The sequence below is a fragment of the Lissotriton helveticus genome, chromosome 1_1 (assembly GCF_964261635.1).
Source record: "Lissotriton helveticus chromosome 1_1, aLisHel1.1, whole genome shotgun sequence".
Lineage (NCBI taxonomy): Eukaryota > Metazoa > Chordata > Amphibia > Caudata > Salamandridae > Lissotriton > Lissotriton helveticus.
In genome coordinates, this window is record NC_136057.1 from 1,675,538,410 (window position 1) to 1,675,561,760 (window position 23,351).

At 44.2% G+C, this 23,351-nt stretch overlaps 1 protein-coding gene across 10 annotated transcripts in view; it reads left to right on the top strand.

Annotated features, from left to right (window-relative positions):
* B4GALNT1 (beta-1,4-N-acetyl-galactosaminyltransferase 1) overlaps positions 1-23,351 on the top strand; it is a 702,884-nt gene that overhangs the window by 601,010 nt on the left and 78,523 nt on the right. For all 10 annotated transcript variants that reach the window (XM_078688946.1, XM_078688955.1, XM_078688950.1 and 7 more), the window contains one exon: positions 13,925-14,105. In XM_078688946.1, the coding sequence (XP_078545072.1) occupies positions 13,925-14,105 (181 nt within the window). The remainder of the gene's footprint in view (positions 1-13,924; positions 14,106-23,351) is intronic.

Consider the following 23,351-nt stretch of genomic DNA (forward strand, 5'->3'; position numbering starts at 1 on the left):
GTTAAGGGTGTTCACGGGGGGAGAATGTTCAGCAAAAGGTAGGGTGGGTTGGTTTCCGGGTTGGTCGTCGAAGCTGTTGTGGATGTCTGCAATCTTGTTGTGGAAGAATGAGGCTAGGGAGTCGCAGAGGGCTTGAGAGGGGGTGATGTCGTTGGAGTTGGCCGAGGGGTTGGAAAATTCCTTGACGATGTTGAAAAGTTCCTTGCTGTTGTGGGCGTTGTTGTCAAGACGATCCTTGAATGCTGTTTTCTTGGCCTTTCGGATTAGTTGGTGGTGAGTGCGGGTGGCGTTTTTGAAGGCGTCCTTGGTGCTAGTAGTTGGGTCTTTTTTCCAGGCCTTTTCGAGGGAGCGGCAGAGTTTCTTGGACTTCTTAAGATCATCGTTGAACCATGAGGTCTTTTTGCTGGCAGGTTTGTTTTGACGTCTCTTCAGTGGTGCTAAGGTGTCGGCGGTGTTGGATAACCATAGGGTGAGGTTGGTGGCGGCTTCGTTTGCGTTAGAAGAGTGGGCTGGGGTGTTTAGAAGGAGCGATGCGGAGATCTGGTCCGTGGTGATTTTTTTCCAGTTTCTTTGCAGAGTTGGTTGGAGGTGGTTGGTGGGTTTTGGTTTGTTGTAGGTGAAGTGAACGCAGCTGTGGTCAGTCCAGAGGAGCTCCGTAGTGTGGCTGAAGGAGACATGATTGCTGGAGGTGAAGATGGGGTCGAGTGTGTGACCTGCGATGTGGGTGGGGGACGTGACCAGTTGTTTAAGTCCGAGGTTGGCGAGATTGTCCAGGAGGGTGGTGGTGTTGCGGTCGTTGAACTTTTCAAGGTGAAAGTTGAGGTCTCCCAGAAGGATGTAGTCTTTGGAGGGGAGCGCGTGAGGAGTGATGAAGTCCGTGATGTCTTCACTGAATTTTGCGCGGGGTCCTGGTGGTCTGTAGAGGAGGGTGCCTCTGAGTGTGGTCTTGGGGTCGATGTGGATCTGGAAGTGAAGGTGTTCAGAGTTGGTGAGATTGGCGTCAGAGCTGGTTGAGATGCGGATTGACTTCTTATGGACGATAGCGATTCCTCCTCCTGTGTGGTCGGCGCGGTCCTTACGAATGATCTTATAATCTTCAGGGATGGCAATGGTGATTCAGACTTAGAAGAAGTTGGTAGGACAGCAAGAACAGTCTTTTGTAATTTGTAAAACATAGAATTCACATTAGGATTAAACCGTGGACCTACTTTCAAAACAATACAGTCATCAAAAATCTTCAAGTATGGGGTGTGAGAAGTTGGCCTGGTATATAATGTCCACTAATTGAAGTGGGTTCCTTGCACCAGTCCAAACAACCCTTATGGTGATTTAAGCGGTCAAAGATAACCTTAGAAAGCGATCCAAGTGGTAGCTGTGGAGAGCAACCTTCAGGCTTAGTCCTGAAGGAATGTTAAGCTGCTTGTTTTACCAGAATGCAACCTTATTGTATTGGTTAAATGAAAGGGGAACCACACAGTAGTTATACAAATATGTATTTATTATTGTAACACACCTTAAATACCTCACAGTATCTGCTACACGCAGATAAACACAAAGCACACAATACTGTATCACAGAAACAAACGTAAGTAGCACTAATACACAGCGGGCTTCAGGGGGAGACCAACCCATATACTAAAATAGTGTTATAAGAACCAATACTCGTGTCAAGACAGTGTCTAGAGGTTGTAGAATCGCTGGAACTCCAAGGAACCACCCAAGGTAAGGAGGAACCCCACGGAGGACAGGTGCAGTGTGAGAACCGACCGCGCGCTACGTACAATTCAATGGGAGAGTCGCGGTTGCAGTTTTAGTGGTTAAGGACCCTTTCCAGTGGATTACGAAGAAACCCTTTAGAACATAGAAGTTTGGAGAGCCATCCTACCCGTGGATACCGAAGTACCAGAGTTAACTATCCAAGGGAAGGCAGGTGCATAGGGTCGAAACCGCCTTCGTTCTCAATGGGAGCCTTCAAAGAAATGCCCCTGCTGGAAAGAAGAAAAGTGTCTGGTGGAACCCGCAGGTGGATTCTTGAAGAAAGGAACCTGAAAGCAGAGGGGGCAGAGTCTGGGTCACTCAGACGTGACCAGGGGCTCGGTAGACGAATGCCCACCAAAGTCGGGTGCTTCCATCGCAAGGGGACATCTAGCAGTTTCACAAAGCAACAGCTTGCAGGGCACAGAGTGTGAGGAGGCCGAAGTCCTTTGTATGAAATGTGCACAGAGATTGGGACTATCTACAGCCCAATGCACTTAGTTGGGGAACGCCAACAAGCATATGCACTTACAAATGTACGTGGTCCACGGGGGTTCGGGTTATGCGGTCCCCACAAGGGATACTGGCCTCAAACTCAATGAGAGAGCAGCCTGACCTCAAGGAACATAGGAACCCACCTCCTGTGTTGCTGGCGCCTTCGGAGTCAGCAGGAGCTCAGGATCAGCAGACCGGTCAGTTGCATGACGATGCTGCGAATGCAGGGGAGTGACTCCTTCACCCCACGGTGAAACTTCAGTTGTTCTTGATGTTCCACAGGTCCTGCACGGAGCCTGTTTTGTGCACAGGCACAGACGATGCTTTGGACGGAGAGGGAGACGAATTCGGGCTCAGTCAAAGTCCAGCGAAGTCCGGAGTGTCCAGACCGGTGATACTCAAAGACGGTCCAGGGACCACTTCCGGCCCTCTTGACCTTAACATGCGCCCCCCTGGTGCACAGCAGCATGAGCTGCTGCTTAGCTGCTCAGCAATAATGTTTAGAAAGAAATGTTAAATAAATGGGCAAGCATTTATTAACCTGCAAATAAATGCTTGCCTGTTTCTTTAACATGTTTTTAGACCTCCTTACACAATCCCTGACCCACCCAGACCCTCTACCGTCACCCCACTGGCATCAATGTGGCCCTCGGTCACACCATAGACTGTACTTTGTCGCCCCTGGGTAAATGTGTGTGAGTACTCATGGTCCATATGGTCGAAGGTCAATGGTTTCTTGATCAGAATCTTGTCCATGTCAAATCTAGGGTCCTGCAGCCAGGTAAGCCCTTTTTTACCCACGGGAGAGGGTTGGGCAGATTCAGGAGACCCACCCAGGGGAGAGTCAGGACAGTGGGGAGGATACTCCCCTGTCCTTTGTCCAGTTTTGCACCAGAGCAGGAGCCAACTGCTCCCAGGACTGGTTTGAACTGGATTAGGCACAGGGACACCAAGTGTGCCCCAAATGCAGACTTTCAGGCACGTTGGAAGGGTACCCACCCAGCCCCAATACACTAAATTCTGTCTGGGTGGTGGTCACACCTCCCTGTGACAGGATGCCTATTGTCCTGCCTTCCTCTGCTCAAGCTTGGATTAGCAGCAGGAGGGCAGAAATGTGTCTCTGGTCGGCAGCAACCATTTTGTTCTTTCCGAGTCGAGAAGGCTGGTACTGGGAAGATCAGTGACCCCACAAAGCTTGCTTCAGAAGGGTGGAATCCTACCTCCACACCGGTTACCAGTGTGGAGGTATGATTCCATGGTGTCTGATACCAAACAAGACATGTTTTGTTGCAGCCGTTTTCGAGATAGCATTTTACGCGAGCATATAATGCACCTCTACCTATATGTCTGACTGTGTCACCAACAACCCAGGAAAATGGTCTCTGAGGCTGCAGAGGGGCTCTGCTCATGCAGGGGCACCCTCTAACGTAAAACCCAGCACCCTGCCTTCAATATTGTCTTGCCCTGCTAGAGGTGTGACTGATAGCTTTTAAGTGTAGTGGCCTATAGATATAGTAAACCTATATGTAAAGTAAGTGGTACATGCACCATCTTACACTGGCTGTAATGGCAGGCATGTAGTTCCATTTTGCATGGCCTCTCATGGGTGGCATAATATATGCTTCAGCCCATGAGCGGCCTCTGGGGTACCTATGCCCTGGGTTCATGTGTACTATATACTAGGGACTGACAATGGTACCCCAGTATCTAATCTGGAGTTTACCTAAGAACATGTATACCATTTTAAGGAGAAAGCAGATACACTGGGGTCCGGATTAGCAGGATCCCAGTCAGACTAGTCAAAAGCAGTGAAACATCAAGCAAAAAGTGGGGGTAACCATGAGAAGCCGATCCTACTTTCCTACTAGGGGGACTACAGATCAAGACAGAAGAAGACCCCATGCTAGGAAAGAAATCCCCCCTTTGGATCTCAATACATCACAAAACCTTAAAAAGTCTTACAACTAATTTTCTACTTTGGACAGAGAACTCCAATTAGCTCTGAAAGCCCTAATTGCTGCTGATTGTCCCCTTAGTGTAGCTGCAGCCCACCCCTTGTCAAAACCATCTTCCAATATTGATTCAGGGGAACCAAGGACAGGAAAGAACCCATTATCGCCGCATCCTCTAGAAAAAGAGGCCCAATGGTGTGTATCTAGGTAATCTCCTAGATGCCTGAATGAATTCTGCCACAGACCTAGAGAGACCTAACTTTCTAAGCCCTTCCCTCTCAATCTGCAAGCTGCTAATATCAACCTCTGAAGAGAAGGAAGTGATAACAGAGGAGGATGAAGAAGTGGGCTCTGAGAAAGATGCATAAACTAAACCTGGGATATCAAGAGAGGAAACCAATTTTTTCAAGGCCGAAAGAGGGATATCAGAATTACTACTGATCCCTCCCTCTGAATCCTTAAAAGCAGGTGGGGGAGTCAGAGGGACTGAAAGAAAGGCACATAGGAGAACCCTCGGCCAATGACATGTTAAACCATCTATATCTTAAGCATGCTGGTCCCTGAGTCTTGAAAAAACAAAATAGGAAAAAGGCATTGTGACAATCTTCAAATAGATCTATTTTGGCATACCCAAAAATTTGACAAATTATCGGAAACACCTCCCAGGTAATTCTTAACTTTTGGGAGGAGGGAAATTCCGTGCTTAGGGTGTCCGCCATTCTGTTTTGGCTCCCTAAAAATGAATTGCCTTCAGAGATGCCAAGTTCTTCTCCACTAAGTTTTTTTTTTAACTTTAGTACTAAGTGATTCAGGGAGGGATACCCTGTCCCAAATATTGTTTTCAGGCATGAGATAGCTACCACATTTTCTGTTCTCACCACCACAGTCTGTAGTAAGATCCTGATTTTACATTTCTGACGAGCTATCCAAAACTGCTTTGAGCTCTCACTAGTTAGAGGAATGGAGACTCTAGCCCTGTGCAGAGATGACATTCAGTACTTCTCCCCAACCTTTGATGCACAAGAAATGCCGGAGCATAACAATCTTGACACCTGTCGCAAAAAGGAACAGGAATCACAGCTCTCATCTTGACCAAGATCATTATGTCCTCCTACAATTCCCATCTCCTTTCTATGTTTTTGTGAAGGGAGTCAAGAAGAAGTGATCCTTTAGATGGAGAGCTTGCAACTTTGAGGAATAGTCACTGGGCACAACCTGAAGAACCTAATTGTTCTTGATCAGATTCTGCCAAGTGCTGCGTAGTGAGCCAGTCTCCCACCAATACACTCTTCTACCTGCCCTTTGTCAGCATAGTCAGGGATGCTGTTTGTGTTTTTGAGTTCTGGCAGTACTTGAAATTACCACCAGAAGAAGTAGGCTGAAAGAGATTCTGGTTAAATGAAGGATCAAATGTCTTCCCCGCACCCCTCTTTGAAGTGATAATAGAGTTTTTTAAATTTCTTTAATACGTCTTTGATTTGAGCCTGAAAGGAAGAGTACACTTCCTACTTTTAATTGATTTATTTATTTTTTTTTTTTTTTTTTTTTTTTTTTTTTTTTGTGTCCTCATATATGCCACCAGAAAATGATTACTCTGAATAGGCGTTCCTCAGGCCACTGACACAAACCTTCCTATTCCGACCCTCGTGTTTGTGGATAGCCTTTAAGGATTGCCCAGAGGTAGGATTGTTACCCGTCCAACTTCCTGTCATGATGATACTTGCTACTCAGGAAGGACAGGACCACAAAACCTCTGGCATAATCATTGGAGCTTAAGTTTATTTTATCTTTCGCTCCATGCATTTAAAGCTGACCACAGATTTACAGACTTTTCTCCACCACATAACATATCAAATTTACTCACCACCATAATGTTTTTGAGACAATCTGCAAATATTGGAGGGAGTGCCGATTTCCATACCTTACAGATCTCTCTTCTGGCGATCACTATTACATAAAAGATAAACTGTGATAAATTACTATCCAAAACATAATCTGATTGGAGACCAAAAAAAACCAAGTTGGGGGTACATGGAATTGAAAATGTAAGTACATCCTCCAAAAACTTACACACCTGTTCCCAAAAGTTTCTTATATTGGGACATTCCAGAAACATATGAATATCATTTGCATCCTGCAACTTACATCTTGGACAAAAATACTTAACAACCGACATCTTGGAGAGTTTCGCAGGAGTCCAATAAACTCTGTACATGGTGTACAAATGGTTTCTTCGCAGATTAGCTGGTTTGATTATTTGCTGTGACATTGTAAAGGAGTCTTTCCACAATGTCATTATGTTATCCGAAGCCCCGAGCCCTGCGGAGTCCCACAATTTCATAATTTCAGTTTCCATATTATCCCTATTGTGGAGTAGAATTTTGTACAATATGGCCATCTCCCCTCTCCTCACTCTAGAATTATTGATTAAATTCCACAGGGGACTCTCATTCTCTAAATCCCAAATTTGGCTTCCCCACCAGGCTGACAGCTGATAAAACTTAAATCTCGTGAGAGTACCCCCTGTTAAACTAACCAAAAATTCCCAATTTAGGGCTTTCGATGCATCCAAAAAATCCCCCCATCTAAAAAGACTAGCTCTCTTCAACGGGAGAGCTAGTTGATCGCCCAAACATTCAGGAGTACCTGGAGAGTCCCAAATCGGAGCAAAAGAATGATAATAATGGATAGATAGCAACTTGCAAATTTGATACCAGTAATGTAAAGTGGCTTTCAAAACCTTCAGTCTAACTTTTTTGAAAAATTTTTGATCCCCAAACTTAAACAAGAAAAAATCTGCATCAAATGGAAGGTCATGCAACATTGCCCGATAAATTAAGCTATTAGACGTAGAATCCAATTTATTGGCTAAGAGTCGAAAATTTTTAAGCTGAAAGGCATAACAATATAATAATAAGTCTGGAAGAGCCAAGCCTCCTATTTTTAGTCCTCTCCTCAACTTTTTCCATGCTATCCTTGGGGATTTTGTCGCCCAAATAAAGGATCCAATCCTGCCTTGTACATTAAGAATATCTTTTTTATTAAATACTAAAGGGATAGAATTAAACAAAAATGTTACCTTCGGTAATATAATCATTTTTACTAAATTCACCCTACCATAAATATTTAAGGGTAGAGAGTTCCATTTAGACAATAATTTTTTAATCTCTTTTATCACGGTTTCCCAGCTGGTCTTAGGGATTTCTTCTACCTTCTGAGTCAGTTGGATACCAAGATATCTCATCTTAGATTTTGCTTCTGGGATAGGGACTGGACTATTCCAACACATAACCTCGGTTTTATCCCTATTGATGCTATATCCAGAAACAATACCAAAATCATCAGCTAATTTAAATAATCTAGGTATAGCTTCAGATGGGTTTGAGGTATAAAGAAGAAGATCATCAGCGTATAATGCTTAATTGATTTATTGATAACACTCTCCAACTGTACCCCAAATAGTCTACTGCCTGAAACTGGCATCTTCAGTAGACACATTTCCTGAGTTGAGTAAGCCTTTCATACAGGTGCCTTCTTAATGGTACTATTCTACTTGCTGCCATGGCTGAAGCCTTTAAATTGTTGAAGGTTGTCAGACAAAACTTTTGCTTGATATTCCATAGCTACCAAAAGTGGGAAATATCTTCCCCTTCTTGCATCCCCGAAGGCAAAGATTGAACGTCTTTAACTAAATACTGAGAGGAGTATACAGAACACACACAAGTATCAAACCAGAATAAGCCAACTTGAAGAGGTTTCTACTGTCTTATTCACCGGGACTGGAATAACCAACTTACCTGAAAATAATTTGTCTGTTAGGCCTGCCAAGTCAGAGTAAGGGAGCTTTGGATAACTTCTGAAGAAGATCCAATTCTCCCTTAGCTAGAGGGAAACGCCTTCCCATAAATCTGGGAACATATATTTTTGCGGGGTCCTTCCACTCCCTTGTCAGGAGACGTTGAACTGTAGAATTCGGTAAACATCCTTTACAACGCAACTTTTACCACGCAGTGCCTTTACGACGCAACTTTTACAACGCAAACCATTACAACGCATTGCGCTGGGGGGCGCTCTAGGATAGGGAATAGGTTTAATGTACTATCCAACACTTTCCCTACTATCCACGGCGACTGGAGTTGGAATAGTAAATTAAACTATTCACTATCCAGCGCCTAAAAGCACTATGCGTTGTAAAGGTATGCGTTGTAAAACTTGCGATGTAAAGGTAGGCGTTGTAAAAGTATGCGTTGTAACGTCATACATCCGTAGAATTCACTGGAATCCTTGGAAAAAACTGGCTTGATAAACTGTCTAAAACTGTTGCCGCTTGTAGATGGTTAGTGCTTGTCTACAGCTGCTGTGAAAAAAAGACATATATGAAATCAGCCCCTTTAATTATTTCTTGTGAACATATTTTAGTCATTTCTTGGAAATGACTAAGAAGACCATAACAAAGATGGAGATGTCCTAGACATTTGGAAAAAAGGACTTCTGAGAGGAGACAGGCTGCCTCTCTGATTTATTTATTTGTGATTGGCCTCCAATACGGGCTTCATAATCATCTGGAGCTGCTTCACAGATATATTGTATATTCCAGCAGAGGAACCATTCTCACATTGGGGCATATTATCAAGGACGGGCGATACATTATCACCGCTTTTATCGGCAGGAACCTGCCAATAAAGAGGCGATAGTGGCCTTGATAATATGCTCTATGAATTCCTATCGAAGCCCATGTTAGATGTGAAGACATCTAACATGGGCTTCGATAGGAATTCATAAAGCATATTATCAAGCCCATTATCGCCGCTTTAGCGGCAGTTTCCTGCCGATAAAAGCGGCGATAATGTATCGCCCGTCCTTGATAATATGCCCCAATGTCCCTTAGCAAGATCTGGAGAACCCCTTCCCTTAAAAGGAGGTGATCAGTGACTTTGTGTTTCGCTATCCTTCCCCATAGTGAGCACCAACACATCTTCAGAAGCAAAAAGGATGCATGGGGTGGCTTACAATAGAAATGTCATTTGAATTCAATGTTATTCTAATTTATATTGTTAGTTTATTATTACCTACGCATTAGCCAATTGTGTATCAGGTAAGTAATACATTAATATCCCTGAATTGAGAATATTTATAGGAAGTAAAGTGGGAAGAATTACAGGCAATAAAGAACGCAACCTAATCCAAATCCCCTCCTCTTTTAAGTCAAGTTCCCCTTCTAAAATAAAATAAAGAAAGGAAAACCTTAACTGATTTGAACCTAGAAACAATATTCAGATATGCAAGCAAAAGAAAAGGAAAGTAGTTTTATTCTCTTGATCCACACTTTGAGAATAAATGCTTACCATACACTAGGCCTGGTCAGTATTATATTTGCGCTTGTGGAATTGGTGAAATTTGGGTAACTCCCTGTTACGCTTGTAATGCGGAGTTCTGCCAAACTCCACCACTTGGTGCGTGGCGTAATTATTCCAGCTTTGTGTGCCTTGCAATGTTCACAGGAACAATGCGAGGCACCACAAGGCGCACTTGCGAGAGTGAACAAGATTTGCAAGCCCCAGATGCGATTTGCAGTCGCCACTGAGCCTTCCGGCACTATTTTATAATGCTGGCAGATGCGAGCGGTTGCAGTCAGATAGGGATGCCTCAAGTAGATTTGCTGCAGCTCAAATAGATTTTCTACTCTAGCTGCAGCAAAGTCAGCTTGAATAGCTGCGTGCTCTTGTGCAACGCATGGTGCAGTTTGCGCTGATTTTCAGTGCTGCTCGCGCTACCACCGCTAAATTGCATCGCGAGCAGCATGCGCTGCATACTTTCGGTCCCTTGGTGGAATTCATCGGGCTCTTGCTGAGTTTTAACTTCGCCAAGTCTGCCCACCCCTACCATACACTAAACAAGAGTGTAATCCAGTTCAACAGACCTCCTACCATCTAAAATAACATGGGCCCAGCAGTGTCCAAAAAATAATAACCTATAAACCACAGACAATGCCAATACTGATAGAAATTCACTAAATCAATTCCAACAATCACACGTGGCGTGGCGCTCATAGTGATTGAAAAAAAGTTAATTAGTAAATATTTTATTTTTATATTCAATTATTTTTCAAAAATACGTTAATTCATGATATCATTTCAGTGAACATTATGAACATTAAGCGGACCATATGACAATACAATATTTACAATTTTTCAACGACAAACACATTATATTACATGACAAACTACACCAAATTTACCAAATCTGAGCTCGCTCAAATTCCCTCAAAACTAAAAAAAAAAAAGGAGAACGAATGAAAGAACCCAAGGGAAAGGTTTAAGGAAACACCACAGTTAGAATCTAAAATACGACACTATCCCAGGGGGAATGTTGGCCAAATAGTACTATATTCAGTTAATTATACATTTTTGTCAACCTGATACTCCACATTTGATGTCAGTGCTTATTTGGACACAACGAAAAGGTCTAATGCGTTTCAAACTCAATCTTATTTTACGGGTTATCCTGAGGACCTGGAAGATGAGCTTATAATTTCTCTGTGAAGGCACCCATTGTGCCCCACAGCATTTTTCGCCACAAATGTCAATTGTACTTTGAAAATTAACGTATTGGTCCACTTGTGAGTTTTCAAAAATAACAGGCGGGTCAAATACTGGCACACAACTAGATTGAAAAATAATTGAATATAAAAAAATAATGTTTACTTATTCATTTTTTTCAATCACTATGAGTGCCACTTGTGATGGTTGGAATTGATTTAGTGAATTTCTCTCAGTATTGGCATTGCCTGTGGTTTATAGATTATATATTGGCCTAGCCTTACTGATTAAGGGCCAGAACCCTTTATCGATTGCAAAAAATATGAATGGCCTTCATAAAGCAAACAGGCTATTACACAGTTCAACTTAAAAACAATTTACTTACCTTCTGTAATGCCTAATGCGGGAGGGACGCTATCTACCTGCAGATTCCTTACCTAAGAATTATCACCATGTATCAGACTGGATCTGTACATTTTCAAGAAGCACTTCTGCGTGCGGGTAGGTGGCATTGTTGGACTCGGCGTCGTCCGCATCGGAAGTGATGTGCACAGTGCCTATATAGGTGCCACACCAGCGCACTGACGTCACTTTCTTTTTGCGATTTTCAACACCAGAAGCAGGGAGTCACGAGTAACACTGACAGACTGGTATGCATGTTGAAGGCCCTTAGAAGGGTGACCCTTAAACTGTGATCCATTAGAGAGCATGGAGGATTTGAAGGTCAGTAATGAATCTGTGGCTTGATGGAATCTCTAGCAGATAAAGTGTTACTGAAGATAAGTAACTTGTTCATCTGATAGAGACTTCTAGCTGCAGATTCCTTACCTTAGAAAAGATACCAAGCAATACCTCCTCGGAGGTGGCTCTCCAAAATTGATTTCAGACCAGGAAGACCTGCAGGATCAAACGGGCAAAAGGCCAATCACAATGGACCTGACTGTGGAGGCAGTAGTGTTTAGTAAATAAGTGCAGAGATGCCCATGTAGCTGTCTGACAGATGTCCAGAACAGGGACTCTGCGAGGTAACATAGTGGTCACAGCCTTGAAATGGTGGAATTAGCCCGCGAACCCTCAGAGGCTTCCTTTTTAGCCAGTGTAAGGCATATCTTTATGCAGAGTACTTTCCTTCGTGTATGATCCGTTTCTGCACTGCCTTCCCTTTCTTAGCTCCAATATATCATATAAAGAGTTGATCGCCCACCTGGAACTCTTTTGTTCAATCAATGTAGATCGACAATGCTCTTTTTGGGTCCAGATGGATGAGTTTTTCCTCTTCCTTAGAATAATGGGGTGGAGAGATGCCCACCACACACTGCGGTGTGGTGGGCAGCGCGCACATCACTTCCGGCGTTCATGGCGCTGTCGATGCTAACTCAGAGCTGAACAATGCCACCCACGGACGCCGGAGGGGTACTATTTGAAAATTTCCAGATCCAGTCTGACGCCTGGGGATTAGTCTAAGGTAATGAATCTGCAGCTAGAATTCTCCACCAGATTACCAAATATACTGTAGGCTCTTAGAGCCCTTCAACAAAGTAAAAGCACTTGTATCTCACAACTTCTTAAGCTGAGAGGACACGTTTAATATCTGCTGACATGTTCATCTTCCACCAGCTGAACACACACACACACAGACAGGTGAAAGCACAGTGAAACTGAAAAAGAATTTAAATCAAACAGAAAGAGTTCCCGATTTCAGCCTGAGTAAAAAGACAGACTAAAAGCTGACAAAAGTTTGAAGGAATTGCATTTAAGCATAAATACCTTCTTGCTCACCTGCCAGCTGGACAAACGTGGGCCACAATTACCGCAGGCAAGCAAGCAAGGAGACACCTAAACAGGAAGGTAACACGTGGTGACGGACTCATTCTGTTAAAACTAAAAATTTGGAGTCAGGCCAAACCTGTCCTCACAAATATGTATTTTTAAAAATATTTTTAAAATATTTATTTTATGATGAAAAGGACAGCGGACCCAAGCACATGCTGTCCAACTAAACTTCACACAGACCACTGCACTGTGCAAGAGTGTTCTGCCAAAGGAGTGCACAAAAAAGAATAGGATGTGTGCGAGGGCTGTCTCCTTTAATAGTTAGAGGGAGAGAGACTTGGTATTAGTCTTAGGAGGTGCTTGGTAGGAGTGATTTTTGTGAGCTTTCCTCACTACAACTGCAGTAGGTTAGGAATGAGACGATGGATGGATGAGAAGGTAATGTTTATTGCTTGTGCACATTTACCCTTGAGGTGTTTGGTTGAATCCTTTGAATTATCTTCTAGAAACATAAAAATCCTACTAAAATATTTTTTTTAAGGTGATTTCTTTGGGGAAGTACTACCTTCATGCTAAAATCATTGTGAAATACGTGTCGTGAGATGCTGTGTACGAGATTTAATGCAAAGAAGTGGCATGCATTAGAATATACTCCTTCATAAGGGAGCAACTCCTGGGCGCAAAATAAGACACTTAGGGCCCGATGTAGGTAATTAGTATTTACCGATTCGTAAATACCGAATTTTACCGATTCGGTATTTACAAATCGGTAAATACTATGTAGGTATTTTTCAGATTTATTTACCGAATAATGTCAGTTATCAATCAGTTCGGAATCAATGTAAATTACCGAATCGGTAAATACCGATTCGGTAAAATTACCGATTTTGCAAGGGGGACAGGGTGTCACTTTGACACCCTGTTGCACCCCTGATTCTGGCATATGTGACACACATACATGCCCTTAGGGCATGTATGTGTGCCACATGGCACAGGTGTACATGCACAGATGTGCATGTACACAGGAATTTGTTATTTACCATGACATAGTATGTCATGGTAAATAACGAATTCTTAGGGGCCTGTGGCACTGTTTCCAGTGCCACCTACATATAGATTTCCCGATTAGGTAAATTTACAGAATCGGTATTTTACAGAATCGGTAAATTTACCGAATCGGTAAATTTAGCGATTCTGTAAAATGTAGGCCCCCTACATCTCAATCACCAAATACCGGTCGGTAACGGCCGAAATTTTGGTGACCTACATCTGGCCCTTAATTAGGAGAGGCTGTATTATGATTGGCTGATGCAATGACTGCAGTTTAAGCGTGTTTATTTAAACGACCACTTGATTTTGTAGTCTAGTAACATGCATGCTGACTTCTGGTGTTTTGTGTACTCTTATCAGGTGAACCTGTCAGCAACCATGGGGACATTCGATGTGGCCGCACTTGTGGACGAAGCTGAGGTCCGCGGTGGTGGAGAGATGCGCCTGGTGGTGTCCAGCCCCCTGCTTGACAATCTGAACCGGCAGCTGCAGTTCGTCACTTACACCAACACCATCTTCCACCCAAACACGGCGGAAGTAGGTGGGTGTCCTTTGAAGGACATGGGCGACCCCAAGAATGAGTGAGCTGGTCATGGGCGCTGTAGAGCCCATGTGCTCGATGTGGTGACTCCTCTGGGGCAGAATGTGCAGAGAAGCTTTTGTCTTCGAACTCTTATTAATAATTGGCTGCAATGCACTTCTACTGCACATGGCCAGATGATCCTAATTCAAGATAACCTGACCTTCTTGTCATGAACATCATTTGAGGTCGCCAAGGGTCGCTGCTGCGACCCTTGGCTTGTCCCTTGCTAACCCTGGCACTGCTTTTACGACCCCTGGCTGCAGAGCTGGCAAAATCAGTGCCTGGAACACAGGGAAGCTCTTCCTAATGGAGGCTGGTTGGAGCTTCACTTGCCTAGTTTCTGTCAATTTTATTATTATATAAATAGTGAATAATATTATTCACTAGTACTGTAATAATAAAATAGAGTACATTCGCTGGCATATATCACCCTACTGGAAGATAGGGTAAGTAAAAACAAAATGCTGTTAAATGTATGTTGTGTGCTTGCTTGTGGGTGAGAGTGTGTTTATGTGCCCAAGAGTGGGAATGTGTTAGTATGTGTAAGCATGTGTGTGTGAGAGAAAGTAAAGGTAAAATGGCGTGCAATGTCACTTCTGCTACACCTGGCATTTTGGTGAATTGACGTCCATGTTTTTTGTACTGTAGGGATCCAGGGAAAGGCGTTTGCAAACTTGTTTTGGTGGCATTGCAGCCAGTGCTGCTGACTTTAGAACAGAGGACTGTAGTTCAAGTCCTGTTGTTGGCTCAACATGCTTTGATTATGGGCAATTGACTTAATCTCCTTGTTGCTAAAATAATTAAATCTCACCTTGTGTAATGTAATTGGTGCTCGTGTAAAGCACTCCAATGCCTGAGTTTGCACTATAGAAAACGGCAAAAAAGGGTGGGAGGCACTTCCTGAGATTCTGAGGGCCTGAAACACAAACCTACACGTCCAAATGGCTTGATTGCGAGTGTGAATTCAGTTTTTGTGCATATTTTGACATTTTTAACTGTATAATTGGTGGTAGCCTGGTGGGAGAGCTTATACTCAATATAGCAGGCCTGAGTTGATTATAGTGACAAGCCAATGAGAAAGGAAAGAAGCCATGATTGGTTCACTTGGAACATGTTATGTCAGATACCAAAAGTCTGATTTGCTTATCATGAAAAGTTACAAAAAAAAGCAGTAGGCATGGCTTTTATTAATCACATTACATGCTACATCCTGTAGTTAAGGGTTATTACACTGTACTAATGGCTGTAGACAAGTATTTTGTTTCATTGTATCTCCAGAGGTGGCTGGTGGAATTTAAAAGTGGTGAGCCGTAAGATAAATGAACACATTTTGGCACACGAACGAGCAAAGCAAACGAGCCCTTGTCTTCAAGGATGCTCGGGGGAAATTCTCCCTCTGAGAAAATGTTTAAAAATGAGTGTATATAGGTGCAGTTTTCAGCACTATTTCTGTGTTAAAGACATAGCGTAGGATCATAAATGTCCACAAATAGACACACTTCCAATTTTTACTCTGTTTTTACAGAACTTCTAGGCAAACCATTGAGTTTCAAGCAAGGCTGAAGCCTGATGCCTGACTCTGGCTCAGCTTAAGTCTTCTTGGGCCTTAAAGCCCAAAATAAGCTGAGCCTTTGTGCGGCTTCTGCCTGCCACCAATGATGTAACATACTGTGCCAAGAATGAAAGGCAAATTATTCATCTGTGCTGTAAAGCAGGAAAATGACATAGCTAGTCTTGCAGGGTTTTGGAAACGAGGGGTAGAGGTAGTAGGTACGTTACTCAATCTTCCTCATCATAGCCTTTTCTTTCCAACAGTGAAGCCTTACCCTGGAACCGGCAATTTCATTGCTCCAAAACAAAATGAGATTCTTCCCTATTAAACTAAAAACCCCATTCAATTTTTTATCTTTGTCTTTATGGTTATAAGAAGGCCACAGACCACTCTCACACGCTCATTACCACAGAAAGCATCTTGTGCATGCCTGGAAACCAAGGAGATAGAAAGACTGGGTCAGGCGTAGGGCTCGGATGAGGCAGACTTAGCTTTGGAGTAATGAAGAATTCGGCAAACTTATGACAAACTTAAGGACGTCATCCCTCTTTCTCATCACAGCCATATCTTTATAAGCTTATACTGCTCACTCTGGACCTTCACCATGCAGTTAACTAACAACACGAGCTAAGCCAAGCAGCAACACCCTAGAACACAAGCAAGAACACCCATGAGCCACGAGGGGCACCCACCTATGCAAAGGTCCCATGCATCAGAGCTCCATATACCATGCATTGCAATCCTGTGGTGAGAGGAAAGAACCATGGGAAGTAACTAACTACAGTCACAAAGGGCCAACATAAAAGTGCACGCTCTTTGAACTTTGGGGGCCATATTTGTGCAAGCTTGGACGGAGCTCGCTAAAGCTGGGCTTCTCTGAGGCATGCATATCTCAGAAAATATTACAAACCTACAGGCTCAGTAGTCAGTATCTAAAAAGAAATGACAGAAAGGATCACACAGGGAGTAGCGGCAGACCAATGCCTGCCAGAAGGGCAAGAGGCATGTGCTACGGGTATTGGGTCAATGTGGCAACTGATAGAAGTTGAAAAAAACTGAACCCTCAATTGTAGCAAATGTGGAGGGGAAAAAAGCAAAGGGCAAAAGCTCCCAGGAAACCAGACAGTGGGACCCCTTTCAACAGCCTCACCTAGCATAAGGTACAATAAAGAGGGGTGCACAGAGCAAATACCCAAAGGAAGTAATAGTCCCCTGCCCTGGAAATACCAGCACCATTTCCCACCGGCATCAGTACAGGACCAGCCTGAGCCTCAAGGGACATTTAATAAAAAATTATGCAAGAAGAATTATAGGTGAAGGAGATGCGTAATGCCACACATGAAGATTCTCGCGCTCATGCCAAACCTCATAAATATAAGGCCACAACAATGGCCCAGGAAGCACCGCTCAGAGGAGTGGACAGGGGACAATAAAAGTGCCTCATATTTTCTGGGTAAACCCCAACTTAAGGACCCTTGCCCTAAATCCTGAGGGCGGCATCAGCTAGTCTGGGGTCAGAGAGCAAACAGGTGCGACTCAAGGCCAAACTTGTTAGCTGCACCCACATACTTTTACCCACCGGGAATACAGTCATCTCATGCTGAAGATGCCAGGGAGGGCGCAGAGCCAGTTATAAGGGACTCGCCATGTGAGGAGGGGGGCTGGTACACAAAAATCCATGAAGCAGTCCGAAAATTACATAGTGGAGCAATTAGGAAAGAACATTGCAGACTCACCTCCTACTAACATTGAGGAAAAGCTAACAAGAGTCAATGGTTGTTGACTGAATTCCAAGTTGAGGATATTTCCAGGGCGTCTGTTGGCAGGATCAGACAACCATTAACAAAGCTGACAAGACAAGATTTAGAAATATCATTATAGACAGAACTTGAAGCCCTCACATCAAGAAGCAGAGACCTGAACCATTAGGGCACACGCGACTGCCTTTAAATTTAGATAGAGGCACAGAGGCCATGACTGTTTACAACTGAAGCAAAAATCACAACCGAGCACAGTGCCAGAGGGCACCAAAACCAAGGACCAAGTATCTTCGAGAACTGATCATTTCAGTCAATGCATAGCTAATAAATGTTAGCAAACTGATGGACCACAAGGACCTACACCCCAGATTTTCTGGATCCACCAAGCTTTGCCGAACAGACAGGTAACCTGTACCATGGAAGGCTCTGCCCTATAAACACCCAAGATCATGAGCTCTCACGCTGGGAAAATGTTGGTGAGTGAGAACTGATTGGCATTAGTGACAACACAAGAAAATACAAGAAGTGAAAATAAAAAAATAGAAATGAATGTAAAATTAATAGTGTAACACCAAAACAACCTCACTAAAACAGACGCATCTTAGAAAAGTAGGGAGCAGCATTCTGATGTGTCCAAAGCAATTCCTCCAATCAACTTAAAAAGTCAGGTGGTGGGCTCCACATTTGGTGTGGTCTCATCCTGAAGTCTTTTCCGCTTCTTGAAGCTGTTCTTCACTAAGTAGAGCACTGAAGAAAGCCACATTTACAGCTCAGTTTCTGTTCCATCTCATCAGGTGTGACATTGAACTTGCTGACAGTGAGAGCATAAGCTGATCATCAAATTTGTGAGGCTCCCAGTGAGTGAGACTTGAATTCTCTGGAAGCACAAACCTGAGGGTCCTTAGAGCAGTCAAGAAGTATGCATATCAGGTAAAAACCACTTGAGGTAAAATGCAAGTCTGTATGTGTAAGAAAACAGAACAAGAGTGCAGAGCTGAAAACTGCAAAGTGGAAAAACCTGCACAACATGGGATAGCACCATCTGTTTCCAAAACCCACCGTCCAACCACTCCCCACTTGAACCATTGCCTGCCGGTCATTTCTTCAGCCTTGCAGGACAAAAGGCAGTGATTAATTTGAACTGGTGGGTGGGGGCCACCGGCACCTATTTTTCTTTTTTAGACATTGCTCGAGAGCAAGCGAGGGAAAAACACACAAACGAGTAAGAAACAGGAAGAAAGCAGGAGCCAGCAAGAGTAAAATAAAGGGACAGTGAGTGTTAGATGGTGAATTAGAGAGGCATAAGGTGAATTCAGGACTACGCAGCCTTGGTCTTTTGTCCGGGGACATTTAATAGAACCGGCCGCTGTCTTTTGAGCAGTGATTTGGGCACCGTCCGTGCTTTAAATGGGCAGGTACTGGCCGGTACTGAGTACCCAAACTTATTCATCTTGAAAGGGGAAGTACCTGCACTTCTCAGCACTGCTGCAAAACATTTAATGGAAGAGACCCGTCACATCTTAGAAGCAAACAGGTACTGCTGGACAGCGAGTACCAGCACTTCTATATTTCCTTTTAAAGCTCTGGGCACCGGCACTCATTATTTTACAAATAAAGCACTGCCAAAAGGACAGCAGATAGCAGGAGCAGCCGATAGAGAAAGTAAGCCAAAAACCAAGAGGACCAGCAGCGTGAGACCCACATGACAAAGGTGTTACGTCCACCACTCCTCAACTAGAAGTCGTGAGAGGCATGTAGCACAGCGTCTGTCCCTCACGGTGATGACCGGGCTGGGAACCAGAAACATCTCTAGCAAAAATGGTAACCACACCGTGTGAGCTCTCTGTCTCTTCTCTCTCTTTCTCTTTTTTCTCTCTCTTCTCTCTCTCTCACTTTCTCCTCTCCCTCTCTTCTCCTCTCTCTCGCCTCTCTCACCCTCTCTTCTCTCTCCTATCTCTCTTCTCTTAACTCTCTTTTCTCTCTCCTCTCTCTCTTCTCTCTCTCTCCTCTCTCTCTTCTCTCTCTCTTCTCTCTCTCTCCCACCTCCTATAAACCCCTCCTCCTCCCCGTTACTGCTGCAATTAACCCTTGGGAATTAGAACAAGTTACTGAGGTGGCCTTGGACCTTCATAAAACATTCCCTAATGCCTGCCGCCCAAAGGGAAATGCCAGATAACATAAATGATCAGTCAAAAACTGATAGTTCTAGGTAAAAGTCTGATGGGAAAAAATGCAGGGTCACGCAACATCAGCAAGATCATGGGGAACAGGAGGCCCAATATCAACATCAATAAAAAAAAGGTTTTTCTCTTGGATTGACTCACCCACTCTGATCAGCTTTCAACCATCTACCATACAAGCTTCTTCTCTCAATTATATACTGCCGATAACCCCACATATAATTATAAACATAAACAAATTATTAAAAGAATTTCACAATTTTAATTCAATATACATTAATGTCGGTCAATGGTTCAAACAATTTATGTCAAAAAACTGAAAGGCTTGTTCATAATTCATAAAAACATTTCCTATCATACACTCACGAAGAGACAATAACAAGTGACATTAAAAATCCTCAAAAATCTCGTTAATTCAATAGAATCTATGTTGTAGTTATATCACATGGAATATCTCTAGACTCAATAGTTCCTCGAATCTAACACCCCAGAAGCGTCGACGCGTTTCGGTGTGCAAACAGCTTACGCACCACCTTCATCAGGACTTTATTACGATTGTCTCTTTGTCGTAAGTAGCACAAAAATCACGTGTACCTGTATTAGAAACGAGTAAAATACTTCTATCAAAAACAGTGTGTAGGAAGGTGGCTACCTGACTATGGTTACCCCAGATTTTTTGCCTGTGTTTAGCTGGTTTTTTTGACTTAGTTGACCTGGTTCCCTGCTAATCAGGGTCCCAGGCCATCTGCTCTCTCTGTAAAATGGATTCCATGTACCCTAGGTACATACCACAATTGGAAATGGACTCCTTGTCAGCCCCTGTATAGTGCACTATAGGTGCCCAGGGCATAGGGGCCACCAAGGCCTACCAGGGGCTGCAGCATTTCTTTTGCCACCCCTGGCTGGTTCTTAAATTGACACAACTGGCTGATCACTCAGCTGGGGTAAGGTGGTGTAAACACCCCTTACTTAGGTATAGTATACCTTTATCTAACCCTATATCTGGACCCATATAAACCTGTGAGCCACTCCTATGGAAGGCCTCATCAATCCTGGAGGCAGAGTGCGTGGTTTAATGTGAGATGGAGCTCTGGCATGAGCTGAGCCTGTCTGCAGCTGTCGGGAACAACTCCCTAAGCTGTTTCAGGATAATGCCATACCATATACTCTTAAGTGCCTTATAATCCTCGCGGTTATATAGCAACTCTGGTTTGGCTTTATCAAAACATGTCGTGTAAGGTGTCATACGATTTGGAATACTATCCCCTCGCCAGTTCTGGCGACGGGGATAGCATTCCACCCCTCTAGAGGGGTAAGACATGTTCCTTTACTGTAATGCGGTTAATTTCTCCAAAGACCTTAGATCCACAAAATGGATGCCTCTGCCACAGACAAATGTCTGGACCCCTGCAGCTGACCGAAACTCGGCCAAATGGGTCCTGGACAAAGGGTTTCCTGTCACAGGAGGGTGTCACCGCCCTCCAGACAGGAGATAGTGGATTGTAGCAGGGAGGTCTGAAAGAAACCAGACACTGCCTGGGGCGCACAAGGCTGCCCCTTGCATAATCCGGCCAAACCGGTTCTGGGGCACTCCAGCCCTCGTGCCAGGGCGGCCTGGATCAAAGGAAAGGGGTGTATCCACCCCCTTCCTGGGTCCCACCCATAGGGGGGGACCTAGCAGGTAATCACGCCCCCCAGATTGGAATAAGAGTGGGAGCAGTGCCAATGCACATCAGATTTCCTGGAAGAAACATTTGAAACGAAATTCTGGACCCTTCGCCCTCCATCTCAACGTGGAAGCCCGAAGAATCTCCCTTGTGGTCAAGGAGTGACCACCCTGCAGCAGCAGGCACCATCCAGCCCTCGACGTCTACTTAGTTGCAGTTCCCGCCGGAACTCGAGCGACTGAGATCGACGAGATCAAGCCTGCCTGCCTTCCAACAGCCCGATCCACAGTCCCTGCAAAGCTGAGACCCGTGGAGGCGACCGGAAGCGTGGGGCACGCCATCTTGAATTGACCACGAGACGCTGACTGTGCAGCCCACGAGTGACCCTCGAAGCTGTGCACCGGGGTTTGAGAAGCCCCCACCCTGAGCTACTCCTGAGCCGAAGTTCAGCCCTCCACACTCGACGAGTGCTGCGTGGGGCCCTTCTGCTCCATTTGGCTCAACGCGTTGGCCCGGTCACTTGCCAGCTGGCTAGTGGTCCCTGTGCCGACGAAACTACAAAGAAGACTCGTGAATCTGGTTGCTCCAGATCCACACCAGCTCCCCTGAAAAGGAGCCCTGACTCTGACCTTCCTGGTCCGAGTGAGAAGCAATCTTCCGATCCCGCGTGGATTGCTCTTGCCAAGTGTTGTTTGCTCCAAACTTGAAGCCGACTGCACCGACGGTGAGAGCCTGCGTGGGACAGATCGTGACCTGCTCCTGGACGTCGCAGATGCCCCAGAGCCCACGTGACAGCGGAGAGAAGCTCCTCGACGACCACCTGATTGCGCCCGACATTGCCTGGTTCCATCCTGGTTCCACCCTGGTCACTGCTGAGTGACCCAGACTCTGTCCCCTCTGCTTTCAGGTACTTTTCAACTTGAGTCCACCTTTGGACTCCACCGGACACTTCATCTTCAACCTGCCTGCAGCCCTTTCAGCTTCAAGCACCAAGAGCCTGCGTGTCAAAACCCGACGCCACTTCGACCCTGTGCACCCACTTCCTGTGGGTGAGGTAACTTTGCTCCGCCGGTGTTCCCACACTGGTGCACATCTCTAGGGTCTGTGTGTTAAGTTTTGTTCCTCTAGGTTCAGCGGAAGTGTCCTAAAACTCTAACTTTGTCATTTTTACGCACCATTGGTTAACATTGGTGCATGCGTGCGCTTTCCGCACATCTCCCGAATCCCGAGGGCCATTCCCGACTTCAGCACTGCTTGTCCTGACTGCTCCCAGCGATTCCCTAGGCCCTAGGCCTAACCACTGCTCGATTGGTATCTCTCATACCACTTGTTTAGTATATGGTTTGAGTGGCCACCCGCCCTCATCCATAATTGTGCAACTTGTATGTTTAAACAGTGCTTTTGATTTAACGCTTGTGCCCCTTTATTCATAAAGAATACTGGGGATTGTTTTTAGTAATAAACACATATATTTTTATTATATATACTTGTGTGGTGTCCTTTCATTTGATATTACAGGATTGTATGTGGTAAAACAGCTCGCTTAACACGACCTCTTAAGTTAAGCCTTTAGGCTGCTTAGTCCATGCTACCCCTAGGATAGCTTGTCTAATAAGGTTGACTTACAACCAGACACCATAAGGGATTGTTTGGTCTGATAATAGGTGGTTCCAGAATTGGAAACATCACCTATCAGGCCAACTTCTCACACAGTGTATCAGCGAAATATTCCCCTATTTAAAAATTGCATAATTCATGACACATTAATCGAACAGTACAGCAAACCATTGTTTCCTCCCAATTATACACAACTATACATCATATTGTTAAAAACAGTTACATTTATAATTACAGTAGGGTTCTCGATATAAAAGCTATCTATCCCACCACTCAATCCAAAATCCAGAATCAAACACACTGCATTTTTAAAGATAAGGCTTTAGTAACCTAACATCTTTTTTACATTTTATATTATTTGTCTATTTCATTTAATTATATCAACAGACCATCATTGTAAATGCCATTATATCTAAAAGGTTTTCTTA